The sequence below is a fragment of the Crocodylus siamensis genome, chromosome 6 (genome assembly GCF_052110815.1).
Source record: "Crocodylus siamensis isolate JL-2025a chromosome 6, ASM5211081v1, whole genome shotgun sequence".
Lineage (NCBI taxonomy): Eukaryota > Metazoa > Chordata > Crocodylia > Crocodylidae > Crocodylus > Crocodylus siamensis.
In genome coordinates this window covers 97393447-97419809 of record NC_143400.1, presented here as the reverse complement: position 1 = coordinate 97419809, position 26363 = coordinate 97393447, and the positions used below count along the sequence as shown (strand labels likewise).

Below are 26363 nucleotides of genomic sequence, written 5' to 3'. Positions count from 1 at the left end.
AGAGGAAAATTCCTTCTAATATTGTGTGGCTTTCTTTTTTTTCTAACGTAGTTCAGTCAGCAACTGTTTCTCATTTCCATTTGCACGGCAGAGAGCAAGCGCAGTGCCACACGGGCAGCAAAGTACATGGTGTAGCCCAAGTGTACCCCACTTCCCAATGCATGGAGCAACTGAGGACGCTGGCTGGAAAGTCAGTGCATTGGAGCTTGGCTAGACCCAGGCTGTTGCTTCGCTTGCCGAGCGGAGAGCTTGGCTGCTTTGCAGCAACGATCCCCCCACAAGCACCGTTCATCTGTGGCCTGTCTTGCACCAAGCGCCGCCAACTCCCAGCCCCTGCTTGGGTTCCTGTCAGTCTGTGATGTGTCTCCTGAAGCAGGATGCTGTGGGCATCCAGGGGCGGAGAAGCATGAAACCTCACAGCACCTTCTTTGTTCCTCCAACGTGATGCTGCTTCTTGCTGACCCGTGCCTGAGACCTCCCCTTCCCTGAAGAGTTCGCTCCACCAATGGATGTCAGGAGGTTTTTAGGTCTCCCTCGGAGGCATTGGGTACTGGCTGCAGCAAACCCGCGGGATGTAGCAATGCTCCTGCAGGGACTTAAAGCCGGAGGGTCCTGGCTAGAGGGTCTTGCTCCTCTGCTCAGGGTCAGACCGATGCCATACTGGGGGTCAGGAGGGAATTGGTCAGGTTGGGATGGGCTGGGGGGTTTGCCGTCCTCTGTAGTGGTGAGGTGTGATCCCTTCCCTGGGATCTCTGCTCCGTGCATACATTTAACAACCTCTGAAGGAAGCAGGATGTTGCTTGCCGTGGTCCCCCTGTTTCACCTGTGGCAGGCTCGGTCTGATGTCTTGTCTTGTGTTGCATCAAGGCTGACGGTAGTTTTACCAAGAGGTTAGATTATGGATTGCATAGGATGGCACGGACTGGGCTGATCCTGCCTCAGGCAGGGGCTTGGATTAGATGACCTCTGGGGGTCCCTTCCAGCCCCACTTCTCTGGGACTTTGTGTGCGTGGACACAGCCGCTTGCAGCAGAGTGGCTGCGACGGCTTGGGGACACTCGGCGTGGCACAGGCTGCAGCGGCACACTCCGGTCCTGCCAGGGCCAGATGTCTGCCTCTGGCTATCGGGGCGGTGCCAGCTCTGCGGAGAAGGAGAGGGATGCTGGTGAGCGAAGGCGATGGGCCAGGCTCTGGTACCTTCTGGTGCAAAGCCTGGAAGAGCTGCGGCCCCTGAATTACTCGACTTCTGCTCGCCGATCGGGACGGTGGCAGTGCTTTCTCCTCTCTCTGGCAAGGGCTTGTGGAGAGTGCATCCAAATCCTCCGTGCGGGCAGAGCGGCACGTCCCGCCATCCTTGCCCAGGGCACGTCAGCAGCGCACACGCACCGATTTCCAGAAGCCTTGCCAGCACCATCCGGTCACTGGGCTTCCTCCCGCCCCAGAAGGTACCAGGGTGCAAGTGTCATCCCCCAGGCTCGCTTCAAGCTGGAAAACATGCCGACAGGCCCCTGTGAAACTCCAGCACGTGTGCCCTCTCCTAGCAGGTGTGCATATTTTATTTACTGGACTTCATATAAAACCCAGATTGCTAGGACATGGGTTCGAATTCAACCCAGGCTGAGCGTGGCCAAGAGCACTTGCTCTCCAGGGCTGTGGCGGGGTTGGCTTGCGCCCATCTAGTCCTTCATCGGTGACGTCAGGCAGCGGGGCTGTAACCCCAAATGTGGGTGGAGGTCCCGGTGGGGAGGGAGAGGAGATGGAGGGGCTTTCTGTAATGCCCTTTAATTCTTCCCCACCTCCAACTCCTTTGGCTCGAGGCCATGCTGTTTTGGGATTTCCCCCTGGCAGACAACCTTGGCAGATGGCTGCAGGCCCAGCTTCAGCTTGTTCTGCTTTATTCCATGTGTGCTTGGGCAGCCAGGGCTGGCTCTGGGTTTCCAGCATCCCTGGCCCTGAGCCCACTCCTAATAGCGTCTGTGGGGAGCTGGCTGTCCCTTGTGGGTGGAGGAGGGGAGAGGCAGGAAGATAAAAGCTTGTTAATGCTACTCCTGGCAGAGAGGTTGCCCATTGAGTCAAGAGGGAGGTTTTTGTTGTGGAAGCTCAAGGCTGCAAGTGGAAGGGTCTTAAATATGCAATTAGCTGAGCCGGGCAGAAAAACCTCGAAGCAACTGTCTTCGTCGGGAATGGCGAGTCTGTCCCGTCCCCAAAGGGGGTTGGCGTGGCCTGAGTTTCTTTGGGGGGTGCTGACAGCCAGAACAGTCTCCGCACTTCTCCCAGCAACTGTTTTTCCCCTCTTTTGAAGGGTTTGCATGAGATCTGGTGGAGCTGGAAAGGGGCTGTTGCCTGCATGGTGGGGCAGTTCCCAGGGGTCTGCCCCGGCGTTCCCTCCTTGGTTTCAGGTTGGGGCTGGGTCCTTTGGGAAAAGAGGTGTCCAGCTTCCTCCCTGCTCTCTGGGTTTATTAAAACAGGGTTTTAACAGCACAAGGTTTAATAACTCTTCCAGGGTTGTGATGAAACCTGTACCCTAAGAAGCGCTTGGAGGCCATTTCTGAAGCTAGTTCTGCACCGCCGGGGTGTCATTTCCCCCCAGCACAGCGCATATTTTTTTTCCTCTGGCTTTGGGGGAGTTACACAGGCCTGCCAAGGTGAGATCAATCCCTTGGGGGCAAAATCCTGCTCTCCTTTACCCCAGTGCAAATTGGGAGCTGTCTTGCTTGAAGTCAGCATGGTCCCCGTATTTGTGTCAGTGGTAGATGGCAGGACCTGGCTCCGGCCGCGGTGAGTTCTGCCCCGACCGGTCGTGCCGCGTGGGAGACCTAAAGGCCTCATTGCTGGGAGAGGAGTGAAAAGCTGCTTGGGCCAAATCTCTTCCAGGGACCCCGCCTTAAAGAGAAAATGGCTTTAAACCCCGTTCCTCTAGTCCACGTTGGAAATAGGATCGGGACCTCCGACTCTGCCCCCAACTAGAGCCCTGTAGCTCTTGCCCTTCAGCAGGGCAGCTGTATGCAGAAGACATTTTCCCTGCAGTGCAAGTGGCTTCCCTTGCCGTGCAAACCGTGGGAGTGTGGCTGTGATGAGCAGACCAAAACGCAGCAGAGCTGTGGTCTGCGCCGAGCAGACGGCCGATGTAGATGCACCTGGAAGGGATGGAGCCCGTGACCCTCTTGGCACCTGAGGCTTCTTGCTACTTCTCTAAAATCTGTAGGAAAAGTGAGTACTCAGCCCCTCTGAAAGTTGTGGCTGCTATTCTTGAGAATTTATGTGGATTTTAGCTGGTTAATATTGGCTGCTTGGTCTGCAAACTTCACCCTCAAGTCTCAAGCAAAGAACTAAGAGGGTAGAAACGTACTGAACCACTTTTACCTGCAATTAAGTGATGGATTTTTTTCTCCCCCACCATGGATTACTAGCCAGAAACAGTAAATGAATTTGCAAACACACACCAGTGAGGCTACAGGTGCAAGTCCCAGAATAGGTGGTGTTATACCGAGGCAGTGCAGAGCGAGAAGTTAAACTCAAGTCTCCTAAACAGACTGACTGCTACCAGACCTTCCCTTTTAAGTGGCCCTGTCTTTGGCTTAACACCTCCTTCGCTTTTGTCTTCCTTGTCATTGATTCATTTTACTAGAAATAGCGGTCACAAGCTGGCAGAGGGGAGATTCAGACTAGACATCAGGAGGCGTGACTTCACGGTCAGGGTGGCTAGGGTCTGGGACCAGCTTCCAGGAGAAGTGGTGCTGGCTCCTACCCTGGGGGGCTTTAAGAGGAGGCTGGACGTACACCTTGCTGGGGTTGTTTGACCCCAGTACTCTTTCCTGCCACGGCAGGGGGTCGGACTTGATGATCTGCTCAGGTCCCTTCTGACCCTACTAACTATGAAACTAAAACTGTTTGCAGCATGTGGGATGTGGCTGATATGAAAGCAGCGGCATCAAATAAAGTTGTGCTGCTGTAATTGCATGTGGATTGTAAAATGGCTCCCACATGCCTCCAACCTACCAGAATTGCTAGCAAGATATAATTTTTTTCCTTCCCCCCACTCTTCTCAACGGGGGAAAAAAAAAAAAAAAAAATGTCTCCTGCCTTTGAAATTTCTCTTGAGAGATGGGAGATTAGCTCTGTGCTGTCAGGGGCTGTCATTTTGGGGAGCTGGAAATAGATCAGCTGACTCCAGCTCGTTTTGCTAAATATCTTGCTTTCTCCAGCCTGCTTTTGCTTCTACCTGTGCAGGGAGGAGGATTGTGAACCTGCTGCATGGCCGGCTCCTCTGCTTACCTGTGCTTGCTCTTTCTTCCAGGCGGCTGTTGGGCTTCAAACCCTCCACGCGTGCGTGAACCCCGACTGCTATTGCTGCTCACCGTCTGTGATGGCAGGGAGATGGGGATGGAGAGACAGCTCCTGGAAGGATGTGAGGAGGGGGGCATGGTGCGCAGATGAGGTGGAGGCAGAGGAAGGGAGCATAGAAATTGAAGCCCTGAAGAAACTTGCTTTGCACATTTTGGTAACGCTCAGGGGGGCTTTTCTCCTTCTGCCGTGCCTGGCACCCGCAGGTCTTCCACCAAACCTAGGGGACGGCATATCAGTCCCAGCATTGCATGGTCCTGTTACCGGGTTAAACCTAATCTGTGCCCTGGAGTGTGCCAGACCCTTCGTGGACCCCAGCGAAGGCAGGGTCCTTCTGCCCCAGCATCCAGAAGCTGCTTGTCAGATGTGGGGGGGATCGGGAGGAAGAAGAGGAGAGCCTTCGTTGTGGGGAGCCTCTGCTCTGTGGGAGCTCTTGCGTGCCAGGTCCTTTTTGCATAAACTGCCTTTGGACTTGGCTCCGTGCTTTCACCTCCCTGATGGCCTAAAAGCCCTATGGGTTGCTGGCATGGGGATAATGAAGGCCACTGGCTTGGGTGCTCAGAGGATAGAAAGAGGCTGCCTGGATGCAAGGCGGGCTGCAAGAGCCTTGGAGCTTTGTGGAAAGCTGCACCCAAGACCCCGGGGCAGAGCGGAGTCCCGCTCTCAACGTTTCTGGAGGAAAAGTCAGGCCAGAAATGATCTGATGGGGATCCTTCGGGGCGTTGCAGGACGGAAGAGCCCGGCAGAAGGGGAAAGCAGCTCCGCATCCTGGTTGTCACCTGCCCTCCAGCGGCCACAGCTGGAATTGTGGGCATTGCTCATGGCACGAGGCTTGCAGCAAGTCTGTTCCCCGAGCAGCATCCTCTTAACTCAGCTCCGTGCCTGGCAGGGGTGGCCTTGCTAGGAGCTTGCCCCATGCCTGGTGACGTCTGGGTCATGCAAGCTTGCATGCTCCCGGCATGCACCGGTGTCTACAGACTCCCTGAGCATCTGTCCTCAACTCCCGTTCCCATCACGGAGGCTGCCTGGTCTCTGCCGGCCCTTTCTGGCCCTGACAGTCTCTGGTGGCTCAGTCTCGTTTGCCTTGATCTTGGCCGGTGAGCTCCCGCCGAAGCTCAGCCACAGCTGCTTGGTGGTTCAGGAGTGACAGCTTGGCCTGGGCTTATCAGCAGGCTGGAGAGCCCGTTCCCAGGGCTCAGCCTTGCAGCACTTGGGAGCAGCTGGATGACGGGGTCGACCTTGGTGGTCCCCGGCTTGAGGGTGCTCTGGGTGTGGGAGCACCTGGGCAGCCCGGTCCTCTGCATTGGCCCATAGTTCAGGGTCTGTCTGCAGCGTAAAGCAAGGGCATGTGCGAGTTTGCCTCTGCCAGTTTAATTTTGGGGCGGCAGTAGTGGCTTCAGCACCAGCTCAAGGTTGCTCTGGGTACCAGGTTACATACCGCTGCCCCTCCACTTGACTGCGGATGTGCCTCAGTCTGCTCTTCCCAGAGGCGTCTCGCCTCGCCAGCCCTGAGCAGTTGGCTGCATCTGGGTGGCTGGTGGAGCAAAGGCTCGGTGGCTGTTTGATGTGCATCCACCAGCCGCCCCAGCTGGTCCGGACGGCTGGTGTTAGATACCCCCGGCGGTTGCAGGTACCAATAGAGGAGCCTTGCTGTAACCTGCTGGTCCGGGCTGCGCTGCCCTCTTGAATTTCTGTGAAGTCAGGCAGGTAGATGGCAGTGTAATTCCTCCAGTTAAAAAAGCTGTTTGGGCTCTCCAAAGCTTTGGTAAGATAGATTACCTGTTTAATTGTTTTTCGTTTAGGATCTCCCAGGTAGCAGAAAGCTTTGTAGGCTGGATTAAAACTTTACTTTCGGGTTTAAGAGACCATCAGTGTTTCTCTCTTCTCTTCTCTTGAACTGCAAAATCTCCATTCATAGCGTAGGGGCAACGGTCTCCAAAATCCTTGCCCTTCTCCTGGCATTTGTCACCTAATCCCATGCTACCTGTAACTCCTCGCAGGGATTCAACAGAGAGGTGTTGGGCTGCTTGTTTCATGTCATGCTGGAAGCAGCCAGTTTGTTTTGGCTGCATTTCATTCTGCCCAGAAGGTGCCATGAACAAGTGAAGCTGGTTGCATAGCATTAATGCCAGTTTCTCGGGGTGCTTTATCACTACTTCAGGGATATTTCAGGGTTAGTGTAAAATGCTTCAAGATTTCGGTGAAAGCAGATGAATTTGTTTGCCTATTTCTCAGGTTTTTGTGCTGCCTGGAGTGAGCGGGTGGGGGGGTGTGTGCACGTGCAAATGTGTGCGTGTGTTTACAGGCTCTTCTCGGTAAAGCAATACAACTCCTTCAGACTTCGTTTTTCCCTGCAGTTTCTCCTGTAAAGGTGCTGCCCTCTTTCTTGGACCTCTAGGAATTTTTTACTAATGTGGGTTAACGGTGCTGCTCCAGCAGAAGCTTGTTCCCGTTCCTGGGTGCGATTAGCAAGGTGCACTGTCCGTGCCTGCTGGGCATTTATGATGCTATGAAGCGTGCAATAAAACGGCATGCATGGAAGTGGTGCACAGAGGGTCTAGTAGCAGTGGCTGGGCCACCTTCCTTTGTGTTGCATATGCCAGTTCTTGAACTCCCAGGCTTAGATGGGATGCATGAGTGGCTGTGCTGTCCCACTCGTACACGCACATGCATGCGCCGGGGTGCCTCCGTTGTGGGGACGCGGGCTAACCCCATAGGAGGGGGAAGCCCCTATCTATTCTGGGAGGGTACAGGGGACCTGACCTGACCTTCCCTCCTTGGGTGTCCCTTTTTCACGCAGGAAAACTGACTGTGAATGCCCCTCATACCTGTCTGAGGTGTGTGGTCTCGAGCTTTTCGAAGACCTGCTGTTTTTAGGTTTCCGGCATGTTGCCCCTTGCTGTGGCCTTGCCCGGGCTGCAGTGTGAAAGCCCCCCAGGCCCTTTTCTTTAACAGCCCTGCTCTGGTCCCTTCCCCCCTGCCAATCCCATGCACCTGAGTAGCCAGCCCCAGCTGTAGCCAGCCTACCAGAGGCATGACACGGATGGGCACGTGCCGCACCCCGAGGGTCCCCTCGGGCTCTGTGGCTCCCCCATCAGGCACCGCAGAGACGGCCGCCCAGACGGAGCCCACGGTCCCGGGCTCCACGCAGACGGAGCCCCTGGCTCTTGGCTGCGGGGGCTGCCTGTCCCTTTCTCAGGCTCTGGGGCCCAGGAGCACGGCCACCTCCCCGTGCGGGGTCTGCTCCCTACTGGGGTCTCTGGCGCGCCGGCTGGAGGAGCTCCAGGCCACAGTCCAGTGACTGCGCGCCGCCAGGGACTGCGAGCAGGAGGTAGACTCCTACTGCCAGGCCCTTCTCCCCCGGGAGCCGCAGGGGAGAGCACCGTCTCCCTCTGCGACTAAGGAGGACTCTGGGACCTCCCGCTCTGCCCAGTCAGGGGCATGGACCGAGGTGGTCAAGGGCCCCAGGGCCCGCTGCACCAAGGCCCCTGCCCCGCCGGAGCTTACCAACAGGTTCGCACCTCTTGCAGCCCCAGCAGAGCCCACGCAGTCGCCGGCTCCCGCAGGCAGCCCAGGCTCGACCGCAGCTACTGGCCCCGCTCTCCACAAGTCAAAGCGAAGGGTGTTTGTTGTGGGAGACCCCGTCCTGCGGGCACTGAGGGGCAATCTGCCGCCCCGACCCCTTAGCCCGGGAAGTCTGCTGCTTCCCGGGGGCCCGCATCCGAGACATTGCAGAGAGGATCCCGCAGCTCCTCCGGCCCACAGACCACTACCCCATGCTCCTTATTCACGTGGGCGCCAAAGACACGGCTCAGAGCACCCCCAGCCAGGTCGTGAGGCGCTACAGGGAGTTGGGAGCGGGGCTTAGGGGTCTGGGAGCTCAGGTGGTGTTTTCCTCGATCCTCCCAGTCTCGGGCTGTGGGCTGAGGAGGGAGAGGAGGATCCACACGGTGAACCTAAGACTGCGGCGCTGGTGTCATCGGGAAGGCTTTGGCTTCCATGACCACAGCCCGCTCTTTGGAGAGAAAGGCAGCGAGCTGCTGGGAAGAGATGGCCTCCACCTCTCCCCCCTGGGGAGGAGGCTCTTCTCAGCCAGGCTGGCTGACCTGCTCCCCCGGGCTTTAAACTAAGCCCGCTGGGGGATGGGGGGGACTACTGCCCCTGCTGGCCCGCTGAACGGCCCTTGCAAAGCCAGCGGACCAAGGCACTTAAGGGGGCACTTAAGGGAGCCCACCCCTGCCCCAGCCCTGGCACAATCTGTGGGCAAGGCAGGAGCCCCCAAGGGCACACTTGCCTGCCTGTACACTAATGCCAGGAGCCTGGGCAACAAGCAGGAGGGGCTCATCCTCCTGCTCAGTGCAAAGAAATATGATGTCATTGGGATAACGGAGACCTGGTGGGACTCCACCCATGACTGGACCATGGATATAGAGGCCTGTACCCTGTACAGGAGTGATCGTGTTGACAAAAGGGGCGGGGGTGTAGCTCTCTATGTGAAGGAAAGCTACATGTCCCTGCAAGCTGATGTTGGCGACTGGCATGGACAGCTAGAGACCCTCTGGGCAAAAATTCGTGGGGAATTCGGCACAGGGGACACAACGGTGGGAGTCTACTACAGACCTCCCACCCAAAGTCCCGAGCTTGACCAGGAGTTCGCCTGGGAACTGACTGAAGCCGCTTGCTCCAGGACCTTGGTTGTCATGGGGGACTTCAATTACCCGGACATCTCGTGGGAAGATCACTCAGCAAAATCCGAGCGATCGCAAAGCTTTCTCTCGTGCATGGATGACCTCTACCTGACTCAAGAAGTCTATGGGCCAACGAGAGGCAAAGCGCTGCTCGACCTGGTACTGGCTACGGGGGACGACCTAATCGGCGACCTAGTGATCGATGGGAAGCTGGGTGACAGCGACCACGAGCTGATCACCTTCACCATCCGCCGTAAAGCTGGCAAGTCAGTCAGCAACACAGAAGTCCTTGACTTCAGAAAAGCCGACTTTGACAAGCTCAAGAGGCTACTCGGTCAGGCCCTCAGGGACCGTGACCCCAGGGAGACGGGAGTTCAAGAAGAGTGGTTGCTTCTCAAGGAAGCGATCCTCAATGCACAAGCTAAATCTATTCCAACACAGAGGAAAGGCAGCAAGAAGGCACAGCAGCCCCCCTGGCTCTCCAGGGACCTAGCGGACCTCCTGCGGCTAAAAAGGAAAGCCTACAAAGGATGGAGGACGGGATTCACCTCCAAGGAGGATTACTCCGCGCTGGTCCGGTCCTGCAGGGACCAAACCAGGAAAGCCAAGGCTGCAACTGAACTCCAACTAGCTTCAGGCATCAAGGACAACAAAAAGTCCTTTTTCAGATATGTGGGGAGCCGGAGGAAAAGCAAGGGCAACGTTGGACCCCTGCTGAACCAGATGGGGCCACTGACAACTGACGCCCAGGAAAAAGCCAACCTATTAAATAGGTACTTTGAGTCAGTCTTTCATCAGTCCCACGGGACGCCCATGCCTGCTCTGGGACAGGGAGATCTGGGTGAGGGGGATCCCCTACCCTCCATCAATGCTGACCCCGTGAAGGAACACCTTGAGAAGCTGGATACCTTCAAGTCAGCCGGCCCTGACAACCTGCACCCCAGGGCACTCAAGGAGCTGGCGAGCGTCATAGCCCAGCCCCTGGCACGGGTCTTCGAGAGCTCCTGGCGCGCTGGTGTAGTGCCCGAAGACTGGAAGAAGGCCAACGTGGTGCCGATCTTCAAGAAAGGGAGGAGAGTGGATCCGGCTAACTACAGGCCCATTAGCCTGACTTCTGTCCTGGGGAAGATCTTAGAAAAGTTTATTAAGGAGGCCATCCTTGAGGGACTGGCCCAGGCTAACATCCTAAGGGACAGCCAGCATGGGTTTGTTGCGGGTAGGTCTTGTTTCACCAATCTCATTTCCTTCTATGACCAGGTGACCTATCACCTGGACAAGGGAGAAGAGATTGATGTCATATATCTTGACTTCAAAAAAGCTTTTGATCTGGTATCCCATGATCACCTCTTGGCCAAACTGCCCAGTTGTGGCCTTGGCTCCACCACGATCCGCTGGCTGGGAAATTGGCTTCGTGGTCGGACCCAGAGGGTTGTGATTGATGGCAGTCACTCATCGTGGTGCCCTGTGACCAGCGGGGTCCCTCAAGGCTCTGTCCTGGGACCCATACTGTTCAACATCTTCATTAACGATGTGGACATTGGAGTCAGGAGTGGACTGGCCAAGTTCGCCGATGACACCAAACTTTGGGGCAAAGCATCCATGCAAGAATATAGGCGGGTGATCCAGGCTGACCTGGACAAGCTCAGCAAATAGGCGGACGAGAACCTGATGGTGTTTAACACCGAAAAATGCAAGGTTCTCCACCTTGGGAGGAAACACCTGCAGCACCCGTATAGGCTCGGCAGTGCTACGTTGGATAGCACTACAGAAGAAAAAGACTTGGGGGTCATCACTGACCACAAGATGAACATGAGCCTGCAATGCGATGCTGCGGCTAGTAAAGCGACCAAAATGCTGGCTTGCATCCATAGATGCTTCTCGAGCAAATCCCGGGACGTCATTCTCCCCTTGTACTTAGCCTTGGTGAGGCCGCAGCTGGAGTCCTGCGTCCAGTTTTGGGCTCCACAATTCAAAAAGGATGTGGAGAAGCTTGAGAGAGTCCAGAGGAGAGCCACGCGCATGATCAAAGGTCAGGAAAACAGATCTTACGACGACAGGCTGAGAGCCACGGGACTCTTTAGCCTGGAAAAGCGCAGGCTCAGGGGTGATCTGATGGCCGCCTATAAGTTTATCGGGGTGACCACCAGGATCTGGGGGAACGTCTGTTCACCAGAGCGCCCCAAGGGATGATGAGGTCGAACGGTCACAAACTCCTGCAAGACCGTTTCAGGCTGGACATAAGGAAGAATTTCTTTCCTGTCCGAGCCCCCAAGGTCTGGAACAGCCTGCCAGCGGAGGTGGTTCAAGCGCCTACACTGAACACCTTCAGGAGTAAATTGGACGCTTATCTTGCTGGGATCCTATGACCCCAGCTGACTTCCTGCCCTTTGGGCAGGGGGCTGGACTCAATGATCTCCCGAGGTCCCTTCCAGCCCTGATGTCTATGAAATCTATGAAACTCAAATAGTTGGAAGAGTGGTAAGCTAAGCGATGCATTTGTGCCATCTGCTGATAGAAGAGGAAATTGCACAGGCAGGAGCTTGCTGCTTCCTTGTGTATTCAGGACTTCTGGGAGTGCAACAAAAAGAAGAACAAAGCCCTCATCTGGGGTAGGAGGAAGTGGAAAAAGACCCCAACTGTTTCCCATCCTGACAGCTTGGACTGTAAAGTGGCTGTAGGAGCAGGGATCAGGTTTGCACTGGCGTTCGTAGCACTGCAGGGTGAGGCCCGCATCAAAGCAGAGCAGCTGAGAGGTGGAAGAGCGGCGGGCTGTCTCCGGCTGCAGCCTGGGATCCCCACGCCCTGTATGCTGTGCTCCGAAGGCCGGCGTGCCCAGGGCATCTCCTTGCAAAAGTTGGGACCGTCCCAGACTTTTCAGACCCCTGTGCTGACCCCTGCACTGGTCATCCGGCCTCTTTTCCCCTCTCCCCACCTTATTTCTTTGATCCTGAGTGTCTGGGACCAGGCAGCTGCTACTAGCTTGTGACTCAAAGACCCAAGCTTTGTTCAGCCCCCTTGGCTTTGGCGTGTCCCTGTGGGTCTTTTCTCCCATCGGTGGCACTTCCCTGCTGCACAGGTCTGCGCGGGGGGTGCTGCCGGCACTCCCAGGCGACTAGGAACTGCGGCAGAAAGCAATGTAGGAAACCTCGGAAGAGATGAATAAACCCCACTTTGCATCTGGCTTTGGCTGGTGGCAGGGCCAGGGTGTGATGCTGAGCTCATGGCTTGCTCCTGCAGCAGGAGCGAGCTCCAGGCACCCGGGGCTGCCTGTTGCAGACTGGCCAGTGGCACAGGGAGCAAGGGGTACGCGCTGGGTACGACATGCAGCAGAAACGTGTGCTGACGGGATCTTGCTCCCCGAGTATGCAGAAGGCTGCAGGAGACAAACAGTGTGAGCAGGGAGTAAGAAAGGGATTTCCATGAGCGGACCCCAAATGGTAGATTCTTTGAGCCTCCAAATCTGTGATGAGAGCTGTTCCTGCAGCCCCAAACCCTACTCACTTGCACCGTGGAGCGTGCTCACGGCCGCCCCGTGGCACCCAGCCAAACGGGTTGAACCGCAGGATCATCGAGCAGGCAAGGCGCGTTGTTTGCCAAAGCTGTAATGCAGCTGAGGAGCGGATCAAGTCCTCCAGCCCGTGCACTGAGCTCAGGTGATTTCAAGGGATTATCAAGTCCTGGGGGATGGAGCTAGCTGCAGCCACCCGGATCTCCCTCGGCAGGTCCCGGGCTTTGTGGGGATGGAGGCAGAGGTTTGTTCTGATCCAAAGCTTTACTGAGGCGCTCGCTTGCAGCTGCTGGGACGTGCTCTCCATTCGGAACAGGAATATCCTGGCACTGGGTGTGCAAGCCCGTGCTGCTAGGGAAGAGCCTTGTAGTTGTGGCCTGGCTGCAGCTTGTCTCCATGCTCCAGGCAGCAAAAAGACCAGGAAGCAGACATAGTACGAACAGCACTTGTTCTTCTCATTCTTGTAAACCTGCAGGTATTGAACCCGGTGATCGCTACTGGGGAGACCGAGATATCTCAGGTGGGAATTTCCCCCACTGGGGCTTTGCTTCCTGGACGGTGAGCATCTCCTGCAACGATGCGATGGTCGAATCGCTCCGGATTAGGAATGAGCAGATACTCTGCCACCCCTCAAGCCTGATGTCTGGGAAGGGCCCTGCCCTACTCCCATGGGCAGTGGCACATCCAGGCCCCCCTCAAGAAAGTCTCTGGGCCATTTGGGAGGGTGAGGAGCGGGGAAGAGAAATCTGTGGTGGGCTTCACGGCTGCAGGGCAAGCCCCGTTCTCCTGTGCCTGCGGGCTGCATCCTCCTTGATCTGCCTTGCAATGCAGACCTCTTCCATCGTCTTTCTGGCTGTCAATGCCTTGCTCTGCTGGAGCCTGGGCCCTTCGTGCATGTGCAGCAACACACCCGGGCTCCTTTCAGAGGCAGGCGCCCCACCTGCAGGAATGGACAAGCTCATATACTTGGGGTTTAAAAAGGCCTTTGATATAGTCTCCCATGATGCTCTTACTAAGATGAACATCTTGCTGGGGTCATTTGACCCCAGTACTCTTTCCTGCCATGGCAGGGGGTCGGACTAGATGATCTGCTCAGGTCCCTTCTGACCCTAGAAACTATGAAACTATAAAAAAAAAAAAAAAAAGGGATTGTGGGCTGGCAGAGTCCACTGTCGGGTGGGTTGGGAACTGGCTAAGGAGTTAAACCCAGAGTGGGCGGATGGAGGGGTCTGTGTTGTCTTGATGGGAAGTAGCCAGTGGTGTCCCACAGGGTTCGGTTCTCGGCCCCGTGCTCTTCAACATCTTTATGAAAGATTTAGGTGAGGATGTGGAAAGCACGACGGCTAAGTTTGTGGACGATGCTAAGTTACGGGGAAGAGTAGTCATGCTAGGGGATAAGATGCAGATCCAAGCAGACCTGGACAAGCTGGAAACGTGGGCGGAGAGGAACCGGGTGCAGTTCAATATGGATAAATGCAGAGTGCTTCATCTGGGGAGTTGTAACCAGCAGCATAAATACAGGTTAGGAGGAGATGTCCGGCCGGCACGATGTTTGAAAGGGACCTCAGGGTTATGGTTGATCACAGGATGAACGTGAGCATCCACGGATACATAGACACCTGCTTCCTGAGCTGCGCACCCAAAATGTACCCCTGCGGGCCTATTTGGAGGGTCTCCATGCCCATCCTAATAGGCATCGAAGAGATGTGTCAGCTGCCCGTTACACCACCGTGGAGGTTCACCAGCCAGCTGGCGGAGGCGGTGGTCTGGGATTTGATTTAACGCTGCAAAGAAAAGGCTTCCCCCAACATTCGCTAGCCGAGGTGAAGGATCGACCAAATCTCATGGGCTGCTTGGTTGTATCCGACGGCTTCAGTTATGTGCTGGGGAGGTGGATAATGCTGGGACCGGGGTGGGCAGGCCTTGCGGCTGTTTCCATGTGTTTCTTCCCTTTTCTGCTGGCTCGTGCTCCGTACATCGTGTTGCACATCTTCCAGAAGGCGGCAACGCACCATCGCAGCAGGGGATTTGAAAAGCAGGTTCCCAAAATAGCATCCCAAAGTCTGTTGGATCTCCCTTCCAAAAGGCAGGTTTATGTAATGCAGACAAGGTTCCTTGGGTGAATCTGGTATCTTTCATTAGCTGGAAAAACTCTGGTTTGCAAGCTTTTGGGTACAAACACCCTTCTTCAGGCAGAGGAAGCGTCTGCAATTATTTGTGCTCCTCCTGGATGGGATAGAAACCAGACGCTAGTATGCGAGAATGCCGGTTGGTGAAAATGCAAATGTGTGGCAGTGAGGGTCGGAGACAGTAGGTGAGAATGGGTTCATTCAATGCACATTTTTGGAAAAATGCTAAAACAGCTTTTTCTGGGGACAGCGTAGGGTTCAGAACTGGTGTCTTGGTTGTAAGAAGCCGTAGACGCGTAGAAAATGCAGCTGGGCAGAGACTGCAGGAGGTCACATCTAGTCCAGCAGCCCCAACTACATCATCCCAGCCAGGAAGTTGCATTCAAGGAGGTGTTTTCTAGAGACCTCACTGGGACCAGACATTGTCTGTGGTGTTTTTTGGCCAAGGAAGGGGGAATTTGAGGTGTTCTGTTTTTCTGCCAGGCAGACTGAGCTGTCTGAGGAGTGCCTCTCCTGCACTGTTCAATCAAAGATCACTCTTGACCTGGACCATGCAGGTTCCTGACCCAGAACTGGTGCTGGTGCTGACCTGCGTGGCCATTTCCATCACTGGAATAACATTGCTGTAGAAGAGTCTCCATTATTTCCTGTGTCCTGGGTAAATAACTGCTGAGGCTAAAGCTGCAGGAAAGCAAGTGCAAGAACAGATGTCCCGTGCTTGCCGTGTTGGGCGGTTGGATTTACCGTCTCTCTTCACCCTCCCTGCGTTCAGCTTTGGTTTCTGTTCTCCAATCTCGGGTCCTTCCCTAGACCGGCATGCGTTCCCCCAAAGAAAGCGCAACTCCTGTTTCATCCTTGGGTCCACTTCTTTGCTAGGTTTCCAGGGCCAGATTCGGATTTGGGCTCTGCTGATGTAACGCTGGAGTAACTCCATTGGCTGAGCGGCGTGATCTCGGCTTCCCAGAATCTGACCCTGGCTAGGAGTCCCCTTTGCCCCGCACCTTTTGTCACTAAACACGCTCGTGCCTTTGCACAGAGGATGGCTGTGGTGGCCACAACTTCTGCTAGGGCACGTGGGACTGGAGGAAACTGGGACACCTTTTAAGACTAATTTTTCCCGCTGCAAGGAAACTCATGTTGCTCGCAGAGGGTTGCAGTCAGCAAGGGAAATGAAGGCTTGGTTCCTGCCTTTCCCCGTGCAGTGCCTTGCATTATCCCAGGCACCACAGCCCTCCCCGAAAGAAGTGCATGGACTTCAGCACTAACTGCGCTACGTAAAAGCAGGCGACCGTGACCATGACTGTTTTCCTTTGAAAAACGTTCCCTCCTGGAGCGCCGGCAGGTTGGTTACAGGGTCCGCTGTTGTCCTTGAGGTTTCTCAAGAAACAGCCACGCACCTGCTCTCTCTGTGACAGAATATTTTGGCACCTAACCCCGTTTCCTGGCCTGTCTCCCAGCGGCTGAGACCTGACCAAGATGCCAGCAGTTGTGCAAATGGTGCACAAACTAATGCTGCCCAAGGTGCAGATAGTAGTTGCCCTCTGAGCACTTTGCAGCCGAGCAGCTGGGGGGTCACGCTTTGTGGCAGGAAGAAGTGTAATGGCTTGATGTTAAAGCTGGGGGAGTGAAAGGCATGCCCGGTGTTTGCCCGAAAATTTGGGAGGATTGGGAGAAGGACCCAAGAGTCCTGACTCCATCCCATGCTCCAAATGCTAGCCACGACCAGGATTCAGGGGGCAACAGATGGAAAAAATCTTTGCAAATGCTCCTGGGGCCTCCCCTCACCCTAGGGCATCGCCAGTCCAGGGCTGGAGCTGTGCAGCAAGTGGCAGGGCTGCCGTGCCCAGCTGGCTGCATTGCTGGGCGTGTGCCACGGCTGTCTTTAGCCACCGAGGTGATGTGCCCCTGTGCATGGTCTGCAGTCGGATTTGATGGGGAAGCCAAGAGGCAAGCAGGGGAAGCAATGGCTGGTGGAGCCCTGAGTACAGCGGCCAGCAGGCCATGTGCACTGGCTTCCTGCTCCCTCATGTTTGGCTTTTCCTGGGAAGACTTGGAGGAAAGAAATCCCCTTCCTTCCCCAGCAGCCCCATCAGTGCCCCTGCCCCTCTGGACCTGGACCCTCTCAGGGTCGGGCCTGTCTTCAGCTGCCTTTTGCCTCGCATCCCAGCAAGGCACGAGATGCACGTAGGGTCAGCATGGGGAGCACAGGACCCCAGGGTTGCGGGCCATCACCTGGGTTGGCTCCTTTGCAGACCCCGTGCTCTCGCCAAGCCCCGTGCAGCAGGTTTGCAGTGTGTTCTGCACTTGCAGGCTGCTCTGGAGGTTGCAGGATTTAGCCCAGCATGACCAGGCTGGGCTTGTTAAAACAGCCAAGCTCCCCTTTCTCAGGTCAGGACTTGCTTTCCCCGCTCCCTCCCTTGGTGCTGTGTAAAGGAGGCAGCAGGAATAGCCCCAGGCTCGGGGAACGCACGTGTCTGGAAAGACGGTGGTGCTTCCCGCAAGCCGAAGAGGGAGTGGTAAAGTCCTGTTTACAGGCATGAGCAGTCCACGCGCGGACGTTTCCGGAGGTACAGGAACAGATCAAGGTCATCTCAGCATTGCTTTTGTTTAATGGACAGGGTATCTTCTGTGCCTTGTGCATCCCAGGTCCAATTTTGGCCAGGATGTAGTCCGGTTGGCTGAAGAGGTGCTTCTTTCTGCTGTTAAAGGGACTGAACTTTGGATGGGAGAAAATTGGGTCTGTAATTAAGCTGAGGGATTTTCTTTTTTGGTCTTTTTAAAACAGAAACCATTCTTTCCCTGTAGAGCAAGTGTGTATGTACACGTGTGCTACACACCCACACCAACCCTATTGAACCGGCTGTTCAGACTAGGCACCGTAGTCCCAGGTACTTCAACGTGCTGCAGTGAAAGGCTGGCATGTGAAAGCATTAGTGCTCAGAGACTGGGAAGAGAAAAGGATAATTCAGCCTGTGTCAGTGTTGAGCGAGCAGCTTGGGGTAGGTAGAAACGTGTTACCGTCACAGAGGCAAGGATTTCTTAAGGTGATATCTTTTATCAGACCAGCAGCGTAGTTGGGATATAGGGCTAGACAAGCTTTGAAATGCAAGACTTTCTTCCTCAGGTTTGACCAACGTCTGACTTGAGGAAGAAAGTTGTGCATTTGCAATTTTGTCTAACCCTGTTTCCCAACTACGTAGCAGGTGCGGTGAAAGATGTCGTCCTAAGAAAGCCTTGCCTCTGGACCGTCACAGCTCTTCCACTTCCACTGCCCACCATCAGTTTAGGTGTGCTTGGGCATTGCCCCCAGGTCTCTAATGTCGACTAGCATGGTGCCTGCTTTCCCAGCACCCCCTCGTGGAAATGCATCTGATCTTTGGTAGCAGAGACACGGGCGTTTGTGCCCAGAGATGGGTGCAGTCCCTGCTGACAACCTAGTCGGGTCCAGGCTGTCTAACCACTAAGCCGCAGCCTCTCCTGGAGCCGAGCAGGGAAGCGAGGAGTCCTGAAGTTGCTCTCCTCCCTGGGCTAATTTTGACCATCTTCCAGCCCTTCAGCATTTCCACGTTGGCTAAGCTTCGCAACGGCTCTGCCCGATTCAGCGGCCGCTGGGCGTGCTTTGTGTATCGGGGAGTTTTGAAACCCGTTGCCTGTGCAGCATGCTCCATGTCCTGTTTACTCAGGATGTGCCGTTGTACATTTTCCCACAGTGAAAAGATGTGCAAATTGCGGGGTGGGTGTGAATGCCTAGCAAAGACCAACAGCCAGGCTGGGTTTTGTATTTGGCCAGCTCGGCTGTTTTATCCCATCAAAAGGATGCCATTGCGGACTTCTCTAGATTTAAATTGGACAGGCCAGGTTGCTCCTGACTTCTAATAAGCATTCTCTCCCTGGCTCCAGGGTCGAACCGCAGATAATTTTGGCCAGCACGCCGTGATCAGGTCCCTGAATAGCTGGTCCTCTCCCAGAAGGAAGGGACAAGTGCCTGATGGCTTTGGCTCTCAGGCAGAGATCTTGACAGCCTGCTGGGCCACCTCTCCAAGCTCGTGTCTGCATATTAATGTGCTCCATCTGCAATCTGCTGATAGATCCAGATTTCTAAGAAGCAAAGACCTGCTGGTAATTTATTATCCTTCCCTCTTTCAAGTCTCGAGCTCTTGCGGCCTGGCTTAGCAGCAGGGAGCTTTTATCTCCAGAGAAATTGCACGTTGCCCAGAGAGAGCTTTCTCCGGGCCAGTCGTGTTCCCCGCTGCGAGGCTGTCTGAGATGAATATTTCCAGCTGCAGCGGGTTAGAGGGAAGCGGGTCATCTCTGGCTTGGCTGGGAGGGTCATGCCAGCCAAAACGATGCTCCGTAGAGCTGGGCTCGGCTCTGCTGGCAGAGCTGCTGCACCTTCCCTCCGCTCACGTCGCTGCCCGGGCTGGCGTGGACGAGGCCACCGAGCTCCTTGTACCCGGGCTGTCGCCTTCAGCTCCAAGGGCTCTCGGCCCTTGGCATGGAGCAAATTGATTCCTTTGCTTTAGCTTGCGTGCCCTTTCCAGCTAGCTCTTGCCACGCTGCAAAATGCCACCTCGCTGTTAGTAACAGCCCGCACGTGGTTGATCCTAAACCCTGCATCTAACCAGGGTGGACCATGGCTTAAAGGGTGGAGGGAGACGATGCTGCCAGATGCAGCTGGGTCTTTCCAAAACGCTTGCTGGGTTTTTTGGCTTCTGTTCACTAGTGTCCAGTCCACTCATCTGCTGCCTTCCTAGGCTGTAAGAGAAGATGGGTGAGAGCACGTGCCTAGGTGTGTTGTGTACGGGGGGGCATTTGCACCTGGTACTTTCTAAATGATCTCTTGCTCCCTCCTTCCTGTCCCCCACGCTGTGCGTTTCCTCCATGCCTTCTGTACAGAGATGAATCCCACTTGCATTTACACAGACCTTTTCATTTCACCCCTGCTAGGCCACGTCCACTGAGCTCAAACTTAATTAACCGTCAACACCAGAAACGTCAAAGTGTTGCCTCTTGGCATGCAGGAGTAACTGTGCAGGAGCCTTGATTTAAAACCATTTAAACAGTGCAATATTTGGGATGCAAGATGGGAGGTTTATCTCGGCCAGGTCAGAGCTGTAACAACTCTGCAGGTTTTAAGATCACTGCAGGAAAAAATCCTGGGTTCCTTTTGGGGTTTTTAAAAATGTTATATACATTTTAGAACTTAATAATAGGGTTTTTTTATTTATTTTTGTGTGTGATGAGGGTGTCCTATAGCATGAAAAAGGAGGATGAAACCTCCTGCAACAGGCTTAAGGACTCTTCAGGAGATGTGCTTTGCGTCAGTGGGGGCCAGCCTTTTTGGCAGGTGGCACAAATTCATAGAAGTCGGGTCGAAGGGACCTTGTAGATCTGCAAGTCCGACCCCCCCGCCTGGGCAGGAGAAAAACCGGGTTCAAATGACCCCAGCCAGGTAGGCATCAAGCCTCCTCTTAAAGCCCCCCAGGGTAGGAGCCAGCACCACTTCGCTTGGAAGTTGGCTCCAGATCCTAGCCGCCCTGGCCGTGAAGTCGTTCTTACGGATGTCTGATCTAAACCTCCTCCCCAACAACTTGTGGCCGTTATTCCTTGTTATGTGGGGGGTGCTCGGGGAAACAGTGTCTCCCCCAAACCCTTCTGGTCCCCCCTAGTGAGTTTATAGATAATCACCAGGTCCCTCCTCAGCCTTCGCTTGGGCTGAACAGGTTCAGGTCCCACAGTCTCTCATTGTAGGGCCTCCCTGCTGCCCCCGACCATGCGAGCGGCCTCCTCTGGACCCTCTCCATGCTGTCCACATCCCTCCTGAAGTGCGGCGCCCAGAACTGGACGCAGTCCTCCCGCTGCGGCCTGACCGGTGCCGCATAGAGGGGGAGGGTCACCTCCCTGGACCTGCTCGAGATGCATCTGTGGATGCAGGACAAGGTGTGGTTAGTCCTGCCAACCGTGACCTCGCATTGTCGGCCCATGTAATGACTCCAAGGTCCCTTTCTGCCTCCGTGCTCTCAAGAAGGGAGTTTCCCATCTTATAAGTGTGCTGCTGGTTACTACTGCCCACGTGCAGCACCCTGCACTTGTCAGTATGGAAACGCATCCTGTGTTTGCTAGCCCACCTCTGCAACCTATCCAGGTCTTGCTGCAGTCTTTCCCTCCCTACTAGCGTGTTCACCTCACCCCAAATTTTGGTATCATCAGCGAATTTAATCAGGTTGCTTTTTTACCCCATCGTCCAAATTGCTGATAAAGAGATTGAATAGCCTGGGCCCAAGGACCGAGCCCTGCACAAGAAACCAGAGGTGAAGAATTGGCTAAAGAGGTCTGCTTTCTCCTCTGGTGCAACCACCAGGTTGCCCAGAGGATCTTGCAGAGGCCCCACATTACCCGGTGCCTTCTTCATCCTCCCTATATATTTGAAAAAGGACTTTTTATTATCCTTGATCTTGGACGCAAGTCCTAGCTCTATGTCCGCCTTAGCTTTCCTGACAGCCCCCCTGCAGGCCCGAGCAGAGGAGGTATACTCCTCTTTGGGGAGAGCCCCCCCCTCCACCGGGTGTACGCCGCCTTTTTGGCAATCAGGCATTCCCGGACGCCCTTGGTGAGCCGGGGGGGCTTTTGGGCACTCCTGCCCCCCTTGCTTCTTGTTGGGATGGTCCCCCCTTGGGCCCTTAAGGAACGACCACTCATCTTGGGCACTGAGCTCCCCTGCTCTCCGCAACCCCAGCGCCTCCCCCACTAGTCTCCGCAATGTGGAGGAGCTGACGAAATGGCTCCCCGGTTCTTTCAAGCCTCGGCGCGGGAGGAAGGGCCAGTCACGATTTCTGAGGGGTTTTTTTCCTTTCTTCTTCTTCTTCCTAATTTTTTAACAATAACTAGATGTCTAAACTTGTTCATACAATAACAGTTTGCAAAGGAAAAAGGAGGGAGAGGGCCAGAGAGGTAGAGAGTATTGCAATTGCTTCAACACACAGGGTGTCCACTGGGTCACGAGGTTCAGGTTAACTCCCTTGCTTTCAAAACTACTTGGTAGTAGTCTGGGGGCGGCTGAGTTAAACCCTAATCCCAGACCTGGTCAGCGGCTCATTTTGGGTTTGGCACATACAACACATATATAACAGATATAATGCGCTCAATGATAATTAATACAAAAATTACAAAGCTTAAACTGATTGCGAACTTAATACATTACCAAACAAAAACGCACGGTCGACGTTTCCGGTGGATTTTACGCGAAGGCCTTAAGGACACCTTCTGCAGGAGAAGGGGGAGCGGCTGCCGTTGCTGCGCTGGTTGCTTGGTTCCCTGTTTTTCTCTCTCTGCAACACGGCTTCTCCCGCGCTGGTGTTATATACCGCGCTCTGGCCAGTCGCATCTCGACACCGCGCTCGCCCCTTATGTGGTTGTGTGTGTGCTTCGCTCTGCTTCCGCACGCGCGTGCGAGGGCCTGCTTCTCACTCCCGGCTCCCGAGGGGCGCTAGCGGCTCAGGAGCTGCCACGTGCGCTGCACATGGTGCCCGATCGGCCAGCCCCGCCTAGGCGTGCCGGAGCGGCCTGGCCATTCATCCGGGTTCTTGGACGTGACACTCAGCTCGTTGAAGCTGGCCCCGTGAAGTCCAGGGCTACCGCCTTGCTGCAGGCCCTCGACACCCTGCGCCGGACGGTGAACTCCAGCAAGCGATGCTCGCTGTCGCCCGGGGGGTCGAGGACCTGAGGCCCCCGACCAGGTCGTCGCCTGTGGCCAGGACCAGGTCCAACCGGGCGTTTCCTCTGGTGGGCCCGCGCGCCTCCTGGATTAAGTGGCGGTCCTGTATCTCGGCCAGGAGCCCCCGGGAACGGTCCGACCTGGCTGACTGCTCCTCCCCGCAGATGTCCGGGTAATTTAAATCCCCCATGACAACTACATCCCTCGCCTTAAGTGCCTCTGCAAGCTGGCCCGCAAATTCCCGGTCCAGCTCCTCCCCTTGGCTGGGGGGTCTGTAGTAGACCCCCCCGTTAGATCCCTCTCCCCACGGCCCCCTTGTATCTTGACCCAGAGCACTCCCGCTTGCCCCTCCGACCCCGTTCTGCCGGCAGAGGATGTGTATTGCCCCTTGACACAGAGCTCCCCCCCCCGCCCTTCCCTCCCTTCTCTGTCCCGCCTGTAAAGCCGATAGCCCCTAACGCTGACTGCCCAGTCGTGGGACGAATCCCACCACGTTTCTGTAGCCCTGTTACGTCTGGGTCTGAACTGGCTCTTCTGAGGGCGAGTCCCTCCTGCTTATTCCCCATACTACGAGCATTGGTATACAGGCATTTAAGGCCCTGCCTAGCGGCGTGTGCCACCCCCCGATTTGGGAGACTGTCTGGACCCCGTGTGTTACCTGGGCACTCCTTGCATCTGTCACCTGTCTTGCTCGGGTGGCGTCTCCTCGTCTTCCTGCGGCCCCCGCCCCCGGCGAGGCTAGTCCACAGCTCGCCGTACGAGATCAGCCAGCCTGGAAGAGAAGACACGCTTGCCTTTAGGAGAGAGGTGAAGCCCATCCCGCCCCAGCAAGCCCCCGCCCGAAAGCATGGGTCAGTGTCTAGGAGCCCAAGGCCTGCCTGGCCGCACCAACGGCGTAAGCGCCGGTTGACCTCGCCAGTGCCGGCCCCGTGTCACCGGCCCGCGTGCTCACCGGAAGAAGAGAGGAGAATACCACCTGCGCCCCCGTCTCCTTCAGCTTGCCCCCCAGAGCCTCGAAATCCTTCATAATGCGGTCAGGGTTGCCCCGGCCACGTCATTCGTCCCCACGTGGATGACAACCGTGGGGCACTGGCCTGCAGGTCGGATGTAGGCCGGGATCCTCTCCGTGATGTCCCTCACCCGAGCCCCAGGCATGAAGCAGACCTGTCGCGTTAAATTAAGCCCTGTGCCCACCCTGAGAGCTACCCAGCTGTTGCTCTGTGCTTCCCGCCTGATTCGTTCCTCTGCAGTCTGCTCCCTGCCCCATGGTCCCTGCCTGATTTGCTGCTCTGCTTTCTGCTCCCTACTAAGAAGCAGAGTGGGGTCTGGGTGTATTGGTAGCAAAGAGTCAGGATTCATGGTAGAGGTGATATCTGTTATTACACCAACTAGATTTTTGTGAAAAAAATTGCTTTAATTGCAAGCGTTCGGGCACAAGCACCCTTCTTCAGGCATGGGAGAAAAGATTGTAAAAGTTCTCCTGGGCAGAAATGAAAGTTGATATTTCCTAGGAGAGTTGAAGGTGGTAAAATCTCATTTTATATGCCGATTAGGCTCAGAGAAAAGTTGAAATAGTCTGTTTACCTCCAAGTTGTTTGGTAGCAAGGGGCACTCGGCCGGGTTTTGAATTGGGCGCATTTTTGGAGTTTTCATTTACATGCAAGCAAAAATATGTGTGCGTCCACAGCTGGATTGGTGCACGCAGTAGATGCAACACACCCCATCGGCTTGTGGAAGGATGGAGAGGAGTGTGTTTTTTCTTTTATCATTTCTAGTGGGTCGGGCGTATGTGGATACCGGCATGATGGATGCCAGGATATCTAGATAGCTGCAACACTGGTTTTGAGGATGGCGAAGAGGGCTGCGTTTAGACCTGGAACTAACTCGGTGGTGCTCCCAAGCCTTTTACGCTGTTTCCATATTGCTAAGTGTATTGCTTGGGCCTGACCTGTTTTACTCTAAAGCCCTACCCCAGGGTTGAGGTCCATGGGAACAGGGGCTGGCTTTGCACTTGACAAGGAGGCATCATGTCTAACATCTCCATCAAGTGCGGTGGTGGGTTCCTGTGCTTGTCTTACGCCCTCTTTGCATGCAGTCTTTTAATGTGCATTAAGTGCAATATCCCCAAATCCCCGCTGCTTTCTGCAATGACTTCTCTTTTCTCTTGCAGGCATGGTGCAGAAACTGGACCAAAAGCTCCCAGTAGCCAACGAGTACTTGTTGCTTTCGGGCGGCGTCCGGGAGGGCGTAGTGGATCTCGACCTCGATGAGTTAAACGTGTACGCTCGTGGCACGGACTACGACATGGACTTCACCCTCCTGGTGCCTGCTCTGAAGCTGCACGACCGAAACCAGCCGGTCACGCTGGACATGCGGCACTCGGCTTTGTGCCACTCGTGGCTCAGCCTTCGGCTCTTTGACGAGGGCACTATAAGCAAGTGGAAAGACTGCTGCACGATCGTGGACCACATCAACGGGGCTACCAATTACTTCTTCTCTCCAACAAAGGTGGCGGACTGGTTCTACGACTCCATCAGCATCGTCCTGTCCGAGATCCAGAAGAAGCCGCAGCGTGGGATGCCAAAGGTAGAGAAGGTGGAGAAGAACGGGACGATCATCTCCATCATCTTGGGAGTGGGCAGCAGCCGGATGCTGTATGACATTGTCCCCGTGGTGTCTTTCAAAGGCTGGCCGGCCGTGGCCCAGAGCTGGCTGATGGAGAACCACTTCTGGGACGGCAAGATTACGGAGGAGGAAGTCATCAGTGGGTTTTACCTCGTGCCTGCGTGTTCCTACAAGGGGAAGAAGGACAACGAGTGGCGGCTGTCGTTTGCCAGGAGCGAAGTGCAGCTGAAAAAGTGCATCTCCAGCAGCCTCATGCAAGCCTACCAGGCCTGCAAGGCGATCATCATCAAACTCCTCTCCCGGCCCAAAGCCATCAGTCCGTATCACCTGCGGAGCATGATGCTCTGGGCCTGTGACAGGCTACCTGCCAATTACTTGGCCCAAGAGGATTATGCTGCCCATTTCTTGCTGGGCCTCATCGACGACCTGCAGCATTGCTTGGTCAATAAGATGTGCCCCAATTACTTCATCCCTCAGTGCAACATGCTGGAGCACCTCTCCGAGGAGACGGTGATGCTGCACGCGCGGAAGCTGTCCTCGGTCCGCTCGGACCCCACCGAACACCTCCGAACTGCCATCGAGCATGTCAAGGCGGCCAACAGGCTCACGCTCGAGCTCCAAAGGCGAGGCAGCACCACCAGCATCCCCTCCCCGCAGTCGGACGGCGGGGACTCCAACCAGCCCGACGACCGGTTAGCCAAAAAACTGCAACAGCTAGTGACTGAAAACCCGGGGAAATCCATCTCCGTCTTCATCAACCCAGACGACGTCACGAGGCCTCATTTCAGAATCGACGACAAATTTTTCTGAGCTTTTGCTGGCATTATTTTTTTTCTTTTTTTTTAAAAAAAACAAACAAACCAACTTTACAATATGTAGGGGTTCTTCCTTTTTTTTTGTTGGTTGGTTGGTTGCTTTTTTGGTGACTGTCTGGTGTTTTTTACATATCCAGCATAGATTGGATCTGTTGAGAACAGTACATATAAATTATAAATCCTGGTTCTGCAGGACGGTGCAGATTTTGAAACAGTATATTACTATTTCATATGCTGCTTTGGTTCTTGCCTCCCCACCCCCCTTCCCAGCCCCCTTTGTTCGTGTGTAGTTTCTAATGGAGAATGTGAGCCATAAACGCACATGCCCATGTCTTTTTTTCTTTACCCCCCACTGGCTTCCATAATTATGCACAATTATTTTGGGTGGGCAGAGGGGAAATTCCCTTCCTCCACGTAGAAAATCCAGTTGCTCTTTCCACGAGCTTCCATCACTAAAGAAATGGGGAGAGACCCCAGGTAGGGAAGTGCTAGTTGGTATTTTTCGCTGGCCAAACCCACGGGCCTCCGTACTGTGTCCCTG

The 26363-nt window shown here is 55.1% G+C and overlaps 1 protein-coding gene across 4 annotated transcripts in view; it reads left to right on the top strand.

The window, feature by feature from the left end:
• MB21D2 (Mab-21 domain containing 2) overlaps nt 1-25873 on the top strand; it is a 64181-nt gene extending 38308 nt beyond the window's left edge. For 2 of the 4 annotated variants that reach the window (XM_090053163.1, XM_090053162.1), the window contains one exon: nt 24553-25873. In XM_090053163.1, the coding sequence (XP_089909289.1) occupies nt 24553-25817 (1265 nt within the window). In that variant the 3' untranslated portion in view covers nt 25818-25873. Of the gene's footprint in view, nt 1-18568; nt 18788-21351; nt 22555-24552 lie in introns of those variants that run through there. The other 2 variants (XM_090053164.1, XM_090053165.1) reach the window with 2 other exon arrangements.
• The last annotated feature ends 490 nt before the right edge of the window (nt 25874-26363 follow it).